At 36.6% G+C, this 14,427-nt stretch overlaps 1 protein-coding gene across 1 annotated transcript in view; it reads right to left on the reverse strand.

Moving 5' to 3' along the window:
• Positions 1–14,427, reverse strand: part of PCSK5 (proprotein convertase subtilisin/kexin type 5) — a 626,478-nt gene that overhangs the window by 41,591 nt on the left and 570,460 nt on the right. Inside the window, 4 exon segments of the mRNA XM_074281408.1 lie at positions 9,178–9,343; positions 9,345–9,379; positions 10,090–10,226; positions 14,136–14,178. Of these exon segments, the coding sequence (XP_074137509.1) occupies positions 9,178–9,343; positions 9,345–9,379; positions 10,090–10,226; positions 14,136–14,178 (381 nt within the window).

Here is a 14,427-nt window from a genome sequence, read left to right on the forward strand (position 1 = left end):
AAGGCTTCATTCAGCTTTCAGTGCAGACACAGGGAATGAAAGTTTAAACAGTTAATCTCAATATTAACCTGGAAAGGTATGCAGTATAAAAGTGGAAAATGGCTCTTTTGTTCTCACTGATGTTTTTATTCTGTTTGAGTTTGGGCTCTGCAGCAATGGTGGATCATCACTTCTCTATATGTATTGTCTTTCCCTTTAAATATAATGTCCTTGAATATGGTCTTTCTCACTTTTGTATTTGTATCTCTAATGCTTATTCTAATTAGTGCTTGGCACTTAATAAGTACATTTCCTCTGTTCATTTAAAATCCTCTCCATTCAAGTGAATTATCTGCTATAGATGTGACTTCAAAGATGCTTCCCCTAGCCAGTGGTCCTGATGGAGACACTGAAAGTATCACCTCCAAAGTCTAAGTTCAATATATTCCCTTTGGAATCAACCTTCTCATGTAAGTCAAAAGTAAGAGCAACAGTAGTAGCCTTGTTGGTGATTTAGAATAGCATGAGGCCAGTGGTGTTGCCAGCATTGTGGGGTGGTTTGATATAGGAGTCCTAAAATAGGCTGTTGTTGTGTTCATGGCACTGGTAACAGTTTTTCTAAGATAAGCTACAGCAATTCTTTCATCTTTATCAAGACCAGAGAAAATATTCTTTTTGGATAAAGGTTTTTTTAAAAAAATCATCAGCCTATTTTTTTGTGAAGGCAATGGAACTAGCAATGGTCCTGTTTTCTTGGTTATTAGAATGATCTTTGCTATTTTGAAAAGTTTTCACATGGAAATAAATAGTGCCAACATCAGTGCCAACTATGGGCCCCTTCCACAAGGCTATTGGGCTATTCCTGTTGGTACTGGGAGTACACATACTGAGTATATATACTCCCAGTACATGAGGACTAGAGTCCTAAAGTTGAAAGGGATCACAGGGGTTATTTAGTCCATTCTCCAAACCTTTTGTTTGTCCTTCATTCTAGAAGAGGACCATGACATCTTTTTATAGTATGTCTGAATGGTCATACAGCATATACTTGAACAATTTCAGTACTAGGGAGTTCATTTCCTCAGAAAATTAAGCCATTCTATTTTTGGATTAGTTTTATTACTATCTTGGTCCTTTAAAATTATATTTGCTTTTTTAAAATGACAATATATTGCTCCATATATAACCCGTCCTACCTTTTTAGCCTTAGCTCATTTACTCTCCTCTATATATTGGACAATTCAATCAGCTGGTCTACTCTCTGTCTCCTAACACTGCACATAACCATTTCTACTGTTTTCATACTGTTCTTCTGCCTGGAATACCCTTGTGAAATTCCTACTCATTTATTAAATTTATTAAATCCCAATTCAATTGCTATCTCATCCAGGAAATCTTGTATGATCTTACTCAGGAAATATATACATACATACATATATATATACATATATACAGCTGCTTTAATTTTATTATTTCTTTACAAACTGTTGTATATTATAATTATTTATGTTTGGTTATCATCCTCCTAATGGAACATAAGCTTTATGGGGATATTTATGTGTGTTGAATTGGATAGAATTGAACTGAATTTGAAATTAGATTCAATTCAATTTGATATATATTTAATGAGTATTTTCTAATAAACACTTATTAAGTGTTTACTGTTTGCAAAGCACAGGAGACAGTAAAAAATGAATGGACCTCTCTGCAAGGAATACTTTGCATTGACCCTTATTTAAACTTCCTTCAGTATTTTTTACACATTGGCCATTTAATAAATTCTGGTTAAATTGAAGTGAGAAGTTAAATAGCAAGCAAGGCTTTCAGGTAGACAGGGCTCTCTCCCATTATCAGTGTAAACCATTGTTCACCAAAAGGCTGGGAAGAAGGAAAAAGAAATGTTGAAATGGTTATTGTGTTTTCAAGTTGAGATTGAAAGGCTGAAGGGCTGATAAGGCACTCAGAATTGGTCAAGAATGATCCCAAAGGATCCTTGCCTGACTTGTCTATGAATTATTTCAAGGATTGCTTAATTTCAATTAACTGGGTCTCAAATTCATTTCTTCCCGCTCATTTGTTTTCCTTTCCATTATGAAAGACAGACTTATTGACAGATCAGTATTGTTTATTTATCTCTGCTATCAGTGACAACTTAAAATTGTCATTTTCCAGCGCTCGTTTAAAACTGCAATATACCCAAATGTCCACCAGAGGGAAATATGCACCAACATTTGAGGCTCCAATGGTTCCAAAAGAATTTATCCAGTTCAGTCTAGCTAAGGATTTTGACCATTTAGAGCACTAAATGTAAAAAAGATTGTCTTTTTCATTTAAAAAATGAGATTAAGGGCTTAATTTTGTCAAGTTCATTGCTTTATATTTATTTCTGGACCTTAATCATCATGTCCCCATTTTTTCTTATTTTCCAAGGACTCATAGAATAAGAAAGGTCTCTGAGAAATGAAACTATTTAGTTCAATCCCCTGCCTTCAGCCAAGATCACACCAAAATGATTTGAAATAGATGAATCTTAATTCTGTTTTTAAAAAACTCCAAGGTCAGGACATTTCCTTTCTGGTTTGCACAAATCTCTACTGTTATTTATTTAGGGGCTGTTTCTGTTGGGGAATTTTTTTTTTTCCCATTGGTTGATGTCCCCTCCCTTCCATCTATATTTAATTTCTCTTGAGTCTCATTCGTCTTCTCTTCCCTTCCGTCATTCTTTTTCCCACTATTAATGTTGGGCTCTAGATTTTCTTTTTACTATTCTCTTTGATTCTTGTCTTTATCAATATTATAAGGAAGTGTTTTTTTAAACATTTGGGTGAGCAGTGGGGGAAGGGGAAGTGGGTGTCAGAGTGGTGGTAAAAAGGGCAGTTTAACCAGAATATACACCTTATACTCACAAAAAGAGATTAGATTTTGGGGAATGCGAGATAAGAGATGGTCACATCCCCTTGTGATAGAATACAGTTTTGGGGGGAAGGAATCCCATCCACTCCATTCTAGCCACAGTTTGGCCAATTTCTTGACCAAAGATGGCCTTTTAGGAAAGATGGTTTCTTAAGTCAAGATGAACTCCTACCCTGCTGCTAGACATTCTTATTGGTAGTATGTGTTGGCTGCTTCCAGGATTTGAGTTTTGCTTGTCTATATTCCTAGGCTGACTTCAGATACTTTTTGCTTCCTTGAGATGCCCATCTGTTGGGCCAGGACAACACTTCTCAGGGCTTGGACTTTCTATTATGGTATATAATTGGGATAAATTGGAGGAACAATAAAGGGAAAATAGGCAGTTACTATTTCATAGTAAATATGTAGCACTAGGTTTACAGTCTGATGATGTTTGTTAAAGTTATCTAAAAAAATTAATGTTCTTTGGGACAATGCAGATTGTCATAAAGACTATTCTTTGTTTTTGGTCTAAGGTCCAGGAATTTGTTAGTCAGACCCTATTTGGAGGGTTTTTTGGCAAAGATGGTGGAGAAGTTTGTTATTTCCTTCTCCAGATAATTTTATAGATGAAGAAACTAAGACACAGAGAATTAAGCGACTTGCTCAGAGTCACACAGCTAGTAAGCATCTGAGGTCAGATTTGAATTCAGGAAGATAAGTCTTACTGATTCCAAGCCCAACACTCTATCATCCATAAAGTTTGCAATGTACTTTATATGTAAAAGTTCTTAAAAAAAGTCTGAATGTAGTTTTAATCCATTAATACTATTAAAGCTTTTAAACATTCAGGATTTAGCAAAAAATAAAAATAAATACTAGAATTAAGCTTGCAAATAGTCCTCTCCTTCTACCCCCCCACCTCCTACCACCAAAAGTCTTTCTAGATATTGTTACCAAATTCAAATGAACTTTTCTTTCTCATTCTCGAGGCAATTTGATATAGTAAAATCAGGAAGACCAGGGGAACAATCCTTACTTAGACATTTGCTAGCTGTATGACCCTAGGTAAGGCCTTTCTGGTCTTCCTTGTCCATAAAATGAGAGGTAGGACTTGATGATCTCTAATATCCCTTTGCCTTCTAAATCTATGATCCCATGATGTAGACTCTGAAAACATAGGATTTTGACCTTCCATGGTTGGCATGGAAACTCCCTGCTCTGAGAACTCTGTTGTTTAATATAGGGATTTCATGGCTGGGACAAGGCTGGTGGTAAATTGTTAGGATGTAGTCAAGGACAAAAAATTATAATTCAACTTCTTTGGGTTCTATGCTATGACTAGTCCAATTTGAACCATCTGGGAATATGGTTTTATTTTGTGCTGGAAAAACCCACAATTTTAGGATATGTGTAGGGGAAATGTGAACCTGCTAACTTTACCAGTAAATCATTTAACAGCATACAAATGATTTAACAGTCAGATGACTCCCCTTCCCACCACTGGCTTTAGGAAACCAGAGGAAGCCACCTTCTCCTTCCAAAGCCAGTGGCCTCACCTGAGCATTTTTACAGCTGGTTTCTTTGTGTTTGATTTGGGTCACCAGGGAGGGAGGCCTTGATCTGCGTATTTGGTTATGTTTGTATTTATATAGAATAGAAGGACCTGGAAGCTATTTATACACTTGGGCTTAGGAATCTTTACCACCTCTGTGTATCTATACTCCTAGGATTCAGCACAGTACTTTATGTACAGAATGCATTTAATAACTGTCAAAGTGAATTGCATAACTACACTTTTTGTTTCTATTTTAGAGGAAGGGGCACAGGAAAAGACAAGAAAAAAAGAAAGAGGGAAACAACAATATGTCTTGCTTTTTCTAGAAAGTACCTAGTAGAAGGATGGCATATTGAGAATTTTTTTGACTTGATATGGTCCAGTTTACAAACTACATCTCCTTTGGAAGGAATAATCCAACAATTCAAATCCAGAAGTATTTTTAAAGTGTAAATAAAGCCGTATCCCAGGCACTTGAGGATAGGGAATAAATCTGTGATTTTATTGGTATGGGGGAAGAAAACAGACAATTATTAAGTGCCTAGTGATGTGTTAGGCACTCAGTTACACATTTTACAAGTATTATTTCATTTGATCTTCATAACAACTTTGGGTGGTAGGCGCTGTTAATTATCCCCATTTTATAGTTGATAAAACTGAGGCTGACAGAATTTAAATTACTTGCTCAGAGTCACATAGCTGGTAAATATCTGGTGCTAGATACTTTTTTTTTTTGGAGGCAATTGGGAGAAGTGTCTGAAATCTTCTTTACTCCATGTTTTATCCATTACATCAACTAGCTGTCCCTGGAACCAAATTTGAAATCAAATATTCCTGAATCTAGGTCTAAGGTGCCATCTAGCTGCCCTTGGGGCTCCTCAACGAAGGCACTGCCGCCCCCAATTCAAATCAGCACCTTTTCTGCAATTTATAGCGTGAGGCAATTGTCTAGAGGAGTGCTTCCTAAACTTTTCTCTCTCATTACCACTCTTTACTTGAGAAATTTTTATATGACCCCCAGTACAAAGATTAAGTAGGCATACAAATCAAATATTTACTGATAATAAATCACAATTTTATGACCTCCCCACATTCAGTTATATGATCTCACATGGGGTTCAGATCCCCAATTTAGGGGCCTAGAGTAAATCCTAAGCTGTGGGTCATGATCCCAAATGTGGTACTCAATGTGAAAAATTCGGCAATAGTAAAAGGAATCAAATATTCCCTGAAGATTTAATGCTTTATATAAAAATAAACAGGTACATCCTTCTTAGTAGTATGCAAATTTGCTTTCATCTTTAATAAATGGTAAAATTATATGTAGACAAAATAATCTTAAAATAAATTTCTTCATGATTTATCATTAGTAAATGTTTGATTTGTATAACTATTTTGTATATGTATTTATCCAGAGTCATGTAAAAATTTCTCAGAGAAAAAAGCAGTCTTGAGTGGAAAAGTTTAAGAAGCTCTTACCTAGAGTACTGAGAGACTAAGTGATTAACTGGCCCATGGTCATACAGCTATATGAGTCAGAAGCAATACTTGAACTCAAGTTCCAAAGCCAGATCTATAGTCACTTGCCATGCTGACTCCCATATTAGAGAATAGAAAGATATAAATTAAATGGCAGGAAGCTGCCATTTATGGCATTTATGGTAAGAGTGGGGCACTCTTACAATCAGATAAATATATACATGATCATTTGAGAAGGAAGGAGAGAAGACTAATAAGAGAGGAAGTTTTCTCTTAAAAGATGGCTCAAGACTTGAAATTTTAAAGAAAATAGGAATGCTAAGAGGAGAGGGGAAGAAGGGTTATCTAATTACGTCAAGCATTCCAGTATATTCTGTGCAAAGTCTCAGAGGTAATAAATAGAAACCTGAGTTTAGAGATCAGTAAGGAGGCCAGTGTGGTTGGAATAAGATGGTGAAGGGGAGGAGTTTGCAGTAATTCTGGAAAGGGAGGCTGGAATCTACATGAATGCATAGTGACCTCATGGTGCTAAATGAGTTGGCTATAGAAACCCATAATCCATGGTCATAAATGGTCTAATCCAGGGAATGGGGCAAACATTCTCCCCTACCCTGAGTGAGAATACCAATAGTGAGTTTTTTTGTTTTGTTGTCTTTTTATAATTGCCCCCCCCCCATCAATTACCCATATGATTAAAAGTCCATTTCAATATTGGTGAGTTTGATCACATGTGCTGATTTTTCTAAAGATTGCTTGTTTTAAATAATTATGCTGTCAATTGCAGGCATGAACCAATTATTTCCACTGGGGTGCAGCATGAGTGAAAGAATATGTTGATTTTTTTTCTTACCTTTTACACACGAATCCATCCAAAGAGTATGCTCATAATACCTAGACAGCTAATATCCTCCCTTATTCGCTAGGTCATTTGTCTGGGCTACCTCTTGACTATTTCCAGTTTCTTTGAGTTCACTCAGGGTGACTCCTCTAATCTCCAAGGAGTGACAGACCATGACTTGTTCTGGAGTAACCTCTGCTATTGTATTGCAATTTTAACTTTATTTTGAAAGAAAAAATAAACAGTGGAAAGATGGATGCCCACATGCTCCTGAGACTTTATGAGAAAAGACTAGATGCATTTTCCATTAAATATCCAGCTCAATGTCTGAAATGTGGTTTGTAGGCTAAGCTAGGTTCTTACCTTATTTAGGGAATAAACATTTTCCTCCTGTTTTTTTAAAAATAGCTTGTATGTCTTATGTCAAACAAAAAAGACCTTTCAGGCCACTAGTTTCATCTCTTTTATAGGTCATGAGAATTAACACTGTCATTTCATCCAGTTCTGATTAGAACCATACCCCATAGATGCTCAAATTCCCCTCATCTTTTCCCTTCCCTCTATCCATCCCCCCCCCAAAAAAAAAAAACAAACAACAATCTAACTTTGGGTGGGAGAAAACTAGAGAGGGCTGGGTGTGGTACTTAAGCAAAGAAGAACAATCAAGACCTGATTCCAGCTTGCAACACGCGTAGTCCAGTTGAAAGGATGTGTACTCACTTGGTGAATCAAGCCTCCTCTGTCTCCTGGCTCCTGGCTTCATTTCATCATCTGGTACGCCAGATAAAATACAGATGTTCTCAGCTACAAACACAGACCCAGACCATTTTTCCCCCTGGCTTGCACCTCCTTTTAAATGCCTGAATGCCAAACAAACTCATTTTCAGCATTTTGGGCCGAGCTACAATTCACTGAAGATAGCTCACTCCAGAGTCGAAACTGATTTCTCCCTAGCTATATTTACAAAATAGGTATGGGCATAGAAGGCACCCCAGGTCCTCTTTAGTCATTGGCCAATGGGACCATAGAACTCCCAGGCCCATTGTACCTTTTACTCACATGTGGGGAATGGTAGTAGGGAAGACCATACATAGGAATCGTCCTTTCTGGAATCCAGAAAGACATCTTAATCCTGACCTAGATAGATCACTCCTGCAAGCTGTTGGGAAACTCATCTGTTCCCTCAGCTGCTGTTCCTGGACTGAAATGACCCCATTAAAGAACCATTGCCTAGAAATCAAACTGAGAACATCTCTCATTTCACAAGCCTCTCTGGGTGGAATGCGAATCAGATTTTCCCAGCCGGATGGGTCATTGTTTGTGATAGGCTTAACCAGTGAGATCACAGGGAGGGCTTGCAGGCTAGCCAGGTGTTCAATCCTACATAAGCCTCTGATGAAGAGCCTAAAAACTAACCTTTTTTTCCCTTTCCCCTACTAGAGTATCATACTGAACTGTATCTATTCTTAGAAAAAGATCACTTTTTGTTTTAAAGGAACAATTCCAAATTTCAATGAAATGGGTTAGGGGGCACTGTTAGTAGCTCTCCTGGGATAAGCATAATGCACGAAAATGGATTTGGAGCCAGGAGGCTTAGGTTCTGATCTGGATGCTGTCACTTATCTCTTGTGGGATCTTGGGCTTTCAAGACTTCTGAGAAATGAGGATGTTGGACTAAATGATCCCCATCTCATACTCCTGGGAACTATGGGGTAACTTTAGATAATACCTCACCTGCTCAAAAGGAAAGGCTTGCAGAAGGCTTAACTCTATCAATAGTAAATCTCAATCTGAATTTGGCAAGTGTCAGTTAGGAATATTGGATTTGGGGATGGGTACAATTGATTGTAACTTTATTGACATCCCTGATTACCTGGTCCTCAAAGAGTTGGGCTACTTCCATGAAATTTGTTGGCCCAATGCAAGGTGCTTAGAGTTAGAAGACTGGGGTTTGAACCCTGCCTTTGATGATTAATATATGTCAGACTTTGGGCAAATCATTGAACCTCCCGTTCTAAACTTTGCTCATCTATAAAATGAAGGGATTGGATTGGATGGTTCCTCCATGTCCATCAGTTTTTATCATCTATAAAATGAGGAACTAGATGACCTCTAAATTCATTTGTTGTTCTTGATATATGATCTTATACGCAAAATATATTTGTAGATTTCTCATGGTATCAGGCCACCAGGTAGAGATCCCAATCAATTTCTTTGTTATTCCCTTTTAAGCACAGACCACAGATCCCTTTGGCAAATACCAGATTGTACTCAGCAGTTATCCAACCTGGATTTTCACCATTTAGCTTTTGGTTCATTGCCCAGTTCTCTTCTGTCTGAAGTCTTATTTTGTCCAGAGTGAGGGATGAGCAGGGTCCTAAAAAAAAAAAGCAGATGGGTCCCTGCTGTTCCATCATTGAAAGGTACATACCGCTCCCGAATGTGTCCTGTCCTGGGCTCTTGGATGGATCCACACATTTCCCTTCCATCAGCTGTAAATCTCCTTTGCAGCTGCTACACTTATCACAGCCAAGTCCTGTGCAGGTTTTGCAGGTTTGGTGACACGGCTCACATTCTCCATTTTCAGTGTCACTGTAGGAAACCAGGGCCACACTCTCTGACACAAATGCCACCTGGGAATGTGGAAAGAAAGCCATGAAGGGCTGACATTCTATGGAGCAGCTTAGATCAGTGTGATGAAATTTTGTCTCCTTTGGACCATAAGAAAATGGAATAAAAATCCATTTCTTACACACTGGGGTCACTATTGAAGAACACTGTGTAACTCTCCCATCCCAAGTATGAGTCTCTTAGACCATTAGGAATCTGATGGAAAAGACCCTGTCTATGGAAAGACCCATACAACTTTCATCAAAATCAATGGGCCTTTGCAATCACCATTTAGTGGGATGCTATTGCCATTTTACAAGGTTTCTTGAGAATTCCTTCTGCAGGACTGAGTCTTGAAAGAATATTCATGGACCTTCTATGATTGCCATTATAGAGACCCAGCAGGATAAAGACATTTAAGAATAATAAATAAATGAATACCCTGCTTAAGGAAAAAAAAAAGTGTTGGCTATAAAAAAAGTTTTTGTTTTGTTTTGTTTTCCTAACCAGATTCAAGGCATGAGTTGAATCACAGATATAGAACTGAAAGGGACCTTAGTGGTCATCTGGCCCAAGGCCTCTTGTTCTATAGAACAAAGGAACAGAAATGAGGATTAAATGATTTGATCAAAATATTAAATAGGAGAATTGAGACTTAAACTCAATTCTTCCACCCCTAGATTTACACCAGGAAGTATCATAATCAATTTCTACATGACCAGTCCCTACTTACCAAAAAGATAAAAGCCCTCTTCACACCAGTAGCACTCATGTTGGTCACAGTCCCCACAGTATTTGCTGCACTCTCTACATTCAAAGTTTTCACTGTAGGTCTTTTCAGGACAAGTTTTATAGCAGCGCCTCTTGAACCTATTGAGAAAGAATTAGAAATCTTCTATAAAGTGAACTTTACATGAGCCTTTCCTAGCAGGGCTACATGCATTGTAAGCTGAGAGAGGGTGTGCTGGAGGCAGCTTCTATGGGCTCTTGAGAACTAGTTGCTAAGTTTTCAGTGAGCAATTACATTTCAGAAACACCACAAAGTAGGATTTGAATTATCTTTTGTGGATTATGTAGGCTTAACAAAGTTACAGAGGAAAGATAATAATGCAGATTAAATTCAAACATGTGTAACATATACTTTTTCTTTTTTCTTCATCAACCTATCAATCCCATGTAGCAACTAGGAAACACCAAACCAAAGCCCTTAGGATCTTGCCTTTGGATCATTCTAAAGACATTAAAAATCAAGCCTTCTTTTTAATGAGTTATTCTACTTATGTGCAACTTTTTTATGGGGAAATTTGTATTCAGTATTTATATTTCTCTAAGTTGTTTTTAAAAAAAAGATGCTCCATAGGAAGCACTATGGTGGACATGTGAGAGTAGATTTATTATGGGTTCTAAAGATGAGTAGGGTTGAAAGTAGAAATGAATTTGGATATTTGAAGAAACTAATAATAGCTCACATTTCTATGATGCTATTTCATTATTAAAATATTTTCTTTCCTATTAGAATGTAAGTTCTTTGGAAATAGGGACTACTATCAGTTTCTTTGCTTTTATATATGGTAAGTGCATAATAAATGCTTCTTCATTTATTTATTCCTCAAAATAGCTCTTCTAAATTAACTCTACTAAATAGATGAGGTAGCTAAAATGCAAAGAGATGATGTGGAGCTTGTGCTCATGGTCACATAGCTTTAATGACCTTTCCCTGGTCCAGTTCTTAGAGATGAAGCATTTGACTCCATTAGATATGTCTATATTTCCTTAATGTATCTATGTAAATGAAGTTTGCAAAGTATTCGAAGATCCTTTAGCAGGCCAACTGCTATGTAAATGCCAGCCTTGAGCACAATGACAAATTAATTTCTATTCGCCAAATGTCAGCTGGCATTCTTCATAATTATCAAACCTCAAATACAGTTTGATGTGTATGTGTGTTTGTGTGTGTGTGATTTCAACATGAATTATAATTTAAATCAGCAGCCCAAAAGTATATCAGGGGATGAAATACATTCATCAGAGGGAACAATAAATGAACACAAAGTAAAGAATATAGAGTCACACACACACACACACACACACACACACACACACACACACACACACACACAATAAAGTATTAGCCAAGAGGTGCTTTTAAATGGTAGAGAATTATTATTTATGTGAACATAAATGAGTTGACTATAGGAGAAATTTATTTTGGTTTCCAGAGTCATTCTTTTATTTATTTTTTTCTTTTTTTCCCCTACTTCTTTAAAAAATACTACATTTTCATAGAATTAGAAAACTTTACATCTGGAAGAAATCTTAGAGATATCTAAGAAAGAGGAGAAAACTTGGTGCTAAGAGATAAAAGGGCCTTGCCCAAGGTCACACTAGGTTAGTAGCAGGGGTAGGGCTCAACCCCAAGTCTCTGTCCATTCCTTTTTCCACTACATAAAGCTTACTCCTGACCACAAGAGATCTTGTTTGGGTCAGTACTAGTGATTTCATTGCTGTCTGAACTTACTACTGGGGAAATTCCTGCTACCATGCAGATATGCAACTACTCTATTATTTAAAAAAATCTTAAAGCATTGCTAGGAAACTGAGAAGTTAAAGGATTTGCTCAGGGTCACAGAGCAGATACATGTTAGTAGCTGGACTTGAACTCAGACCATTCTGACTGAGGTTGACTTTAACAAATTTTTCTACCTGCCTTTATAGAAATGATGCTAAAATTATTTTTGTCAACTGATGAAACTAATTTAAATTCTAGCCTATTAAAAAGAAATAACTATAAAGGGGCCTTTGCTTGATGCTATTTAAAAACCCCTTGTTTTTGTGTACCCAAACATCACAGGAAATCCTGGGGAGATAGAAACTAAAGTACATTTAGTCCTTTTCTGAAATTTAGAGAAGAATTTTTTTTACAATCTGACTGGATAATATTCCAAAGTCCTTGTATATGCCTAACCTAAAACTCTTCTGCTGCCCTTTTAAGTTTATCTTATTTTATTTTATTTTATTTTTTTTTTTGCTCTCAGTGGATACAAAGAACAGCTGTTCACTAAGTTCAAAAATGTTCTTGAGAACTCATATCAAGGCTTCTTTAAAAAGGAAAAAAAGCAAGGAAGAAAGGAGGAAGAAAAGAAAAAGAGGAAAGGAAGAAAGACAGAAAGAACTTCTGCAAACCAGATGACCTATTTTCCTGTCCTGACTCCATCATTAGCCACATTTGTGATCTTGGGAAATTGGCAAACTATCTGTGACCAATATTCTTGTCTGTTCATGGTAGGAATAATACTATCTTTTACTATTTCCTATAGAGTCCTTATGAAGATAAAATGAGATCATGAATATTCAATAAACCTTTATTGAATATTTACAAGATACAAGGCATTATCATAAATGCTGCATGTAGGGAAAGATGAAGAGGACACAAACCAAGATTGATTTCTGCATTCTTACCAGAGAAAAGAATTTATGGTGAAGATGAGTAAGAAAAAGGCATTTTATAACATGATCAAGGAGTGTATTGCTTTTCTGTGTTGATGTGTTGAAACATTAATGTCATTAGAAATACCTAATTCTTGTAGACATTTGCCAAAACATCAGCTTTCAGCATGAGCTCTGGTGCTTAGTGACCATCACAAATGAACATTTCTATATGCTTTTGCATGCATAAACATACACGTTATATTATAATATATTATATCTCTTATATAGGAGATATACTGGGCTGGTAGTTTCATTAATATAGGGAGTAGCTCTGTAAGGAAACTATCTCTATAATGCAGGTCAGCCCTTTCTTTTCAACCTTTCCTCTATAGAATTGCCTAGAACACTGAGAGCATTAGCAATATATGCATCCACTAAATGATTAGTAAATGTCAGAAGCAGAACCTAGATCCAGGTCTTTATGATTAGATTAGTCTATACCCTCTTTCATTATGAATCATATTATGTTATGTCACAGTCTATTTTATTACATATTGCCATAAACTTTCAGTTATTCAAAGTAGAATTATCCAGCTTATGGATTACCCAGATCACTATGTCCCTTTCTTCTTCCTTTTGCTACTTGTCTTTTGGTAATTTCTTTGCTCATTTAAATATCTCTGAAAGAGAAGGATCTAGTAAAAGAAGAATTGGTCATATTTAAGTTAGCTTTGCTTCCTGGTGATGACAAAGAGTGACAGCCTGGTGACATATAAAATGTTTAGGAAAGAGTTGAAATTTTGGTTGAAATCAAAGTAAGGCTTTTGGATTTTATTTTGGCTTCGTGTGTGTGTGTGTGTGTGTGTGTGTGTGTGTGTGTGTGTTTTAGAGTCTCTCATTTCCTGAGGACAGTTAAGAAAGGACTGTAGCTTTTGACCTCAGAATGACCATTCTGAATTCAAGCCAGAAGCAGGACTCCATGTAAACATTCTGGAAAAGTTTATTTAGGGGACTAGCATGATATTAGTGTATGTCCATAAACAGGGGAGGTCCAAAATCTTGGGAATGGACAACAAGGATTCCTAGACACCAGTGTCAGGCTGGATGGCTTCCAGAATCAAGAAAGAAAGGGCCTCCTTCTGAGTCAAGAAAACAGCTGGGCTATTATTTCTAAATCCAAAAAAAAAAAAAAAAAAAAAAAAAAAAAAAGTCACTCATTAATAGCCTAACAGTGCAGAGTAGCTCCAGGCTGCTAGGCCTATTTGCTTTAATCATTGGCTATGGGAGTAGGTCAGCATTGCTTAAATTGCAGAAAAGTTAGTGACAGCACTTGCATATGATGGAACTTACAAGTAATACCCTGTAGCGCAGGACGTGCAGATTCCTGGATCATCTGAAATAATAAAAATAATCATTTAAAAAAGTACAATGAGTTTTCCATTTTGAAAAATGACCATTTGGAAGAAAGTGACTTTTCTTTTATTTTTTATTGCTTTGTCTAAAAGGAAAAACCTGGAAGATTTTTCACAAAATGACTTTGTAAAGTACCAGAACTTGAAATCACATGGGTCATTCCAGGATGGCTCTTTCTAATCAACAAGAATTACCTTGACATCTGATCTTCATTCAGTTATTAATTTAT

This window comes from Sminthopsis crassicaudata, chromosome 1 (assembly GCF_048593235.1).
Source record: "Sminthopsis crassicaudata isolate SCR6 chromosome 1, ASM4859323v1, whole genome shotgun sequence".
Taxonomy (NCBI): domain Eukaryota; kingdom Metazoa; phylum Chordata; class Mammalia; order Dasyuromorphia; family Dasyuridae; genus Sminthopsis; species Sminthopsis crassicaudata.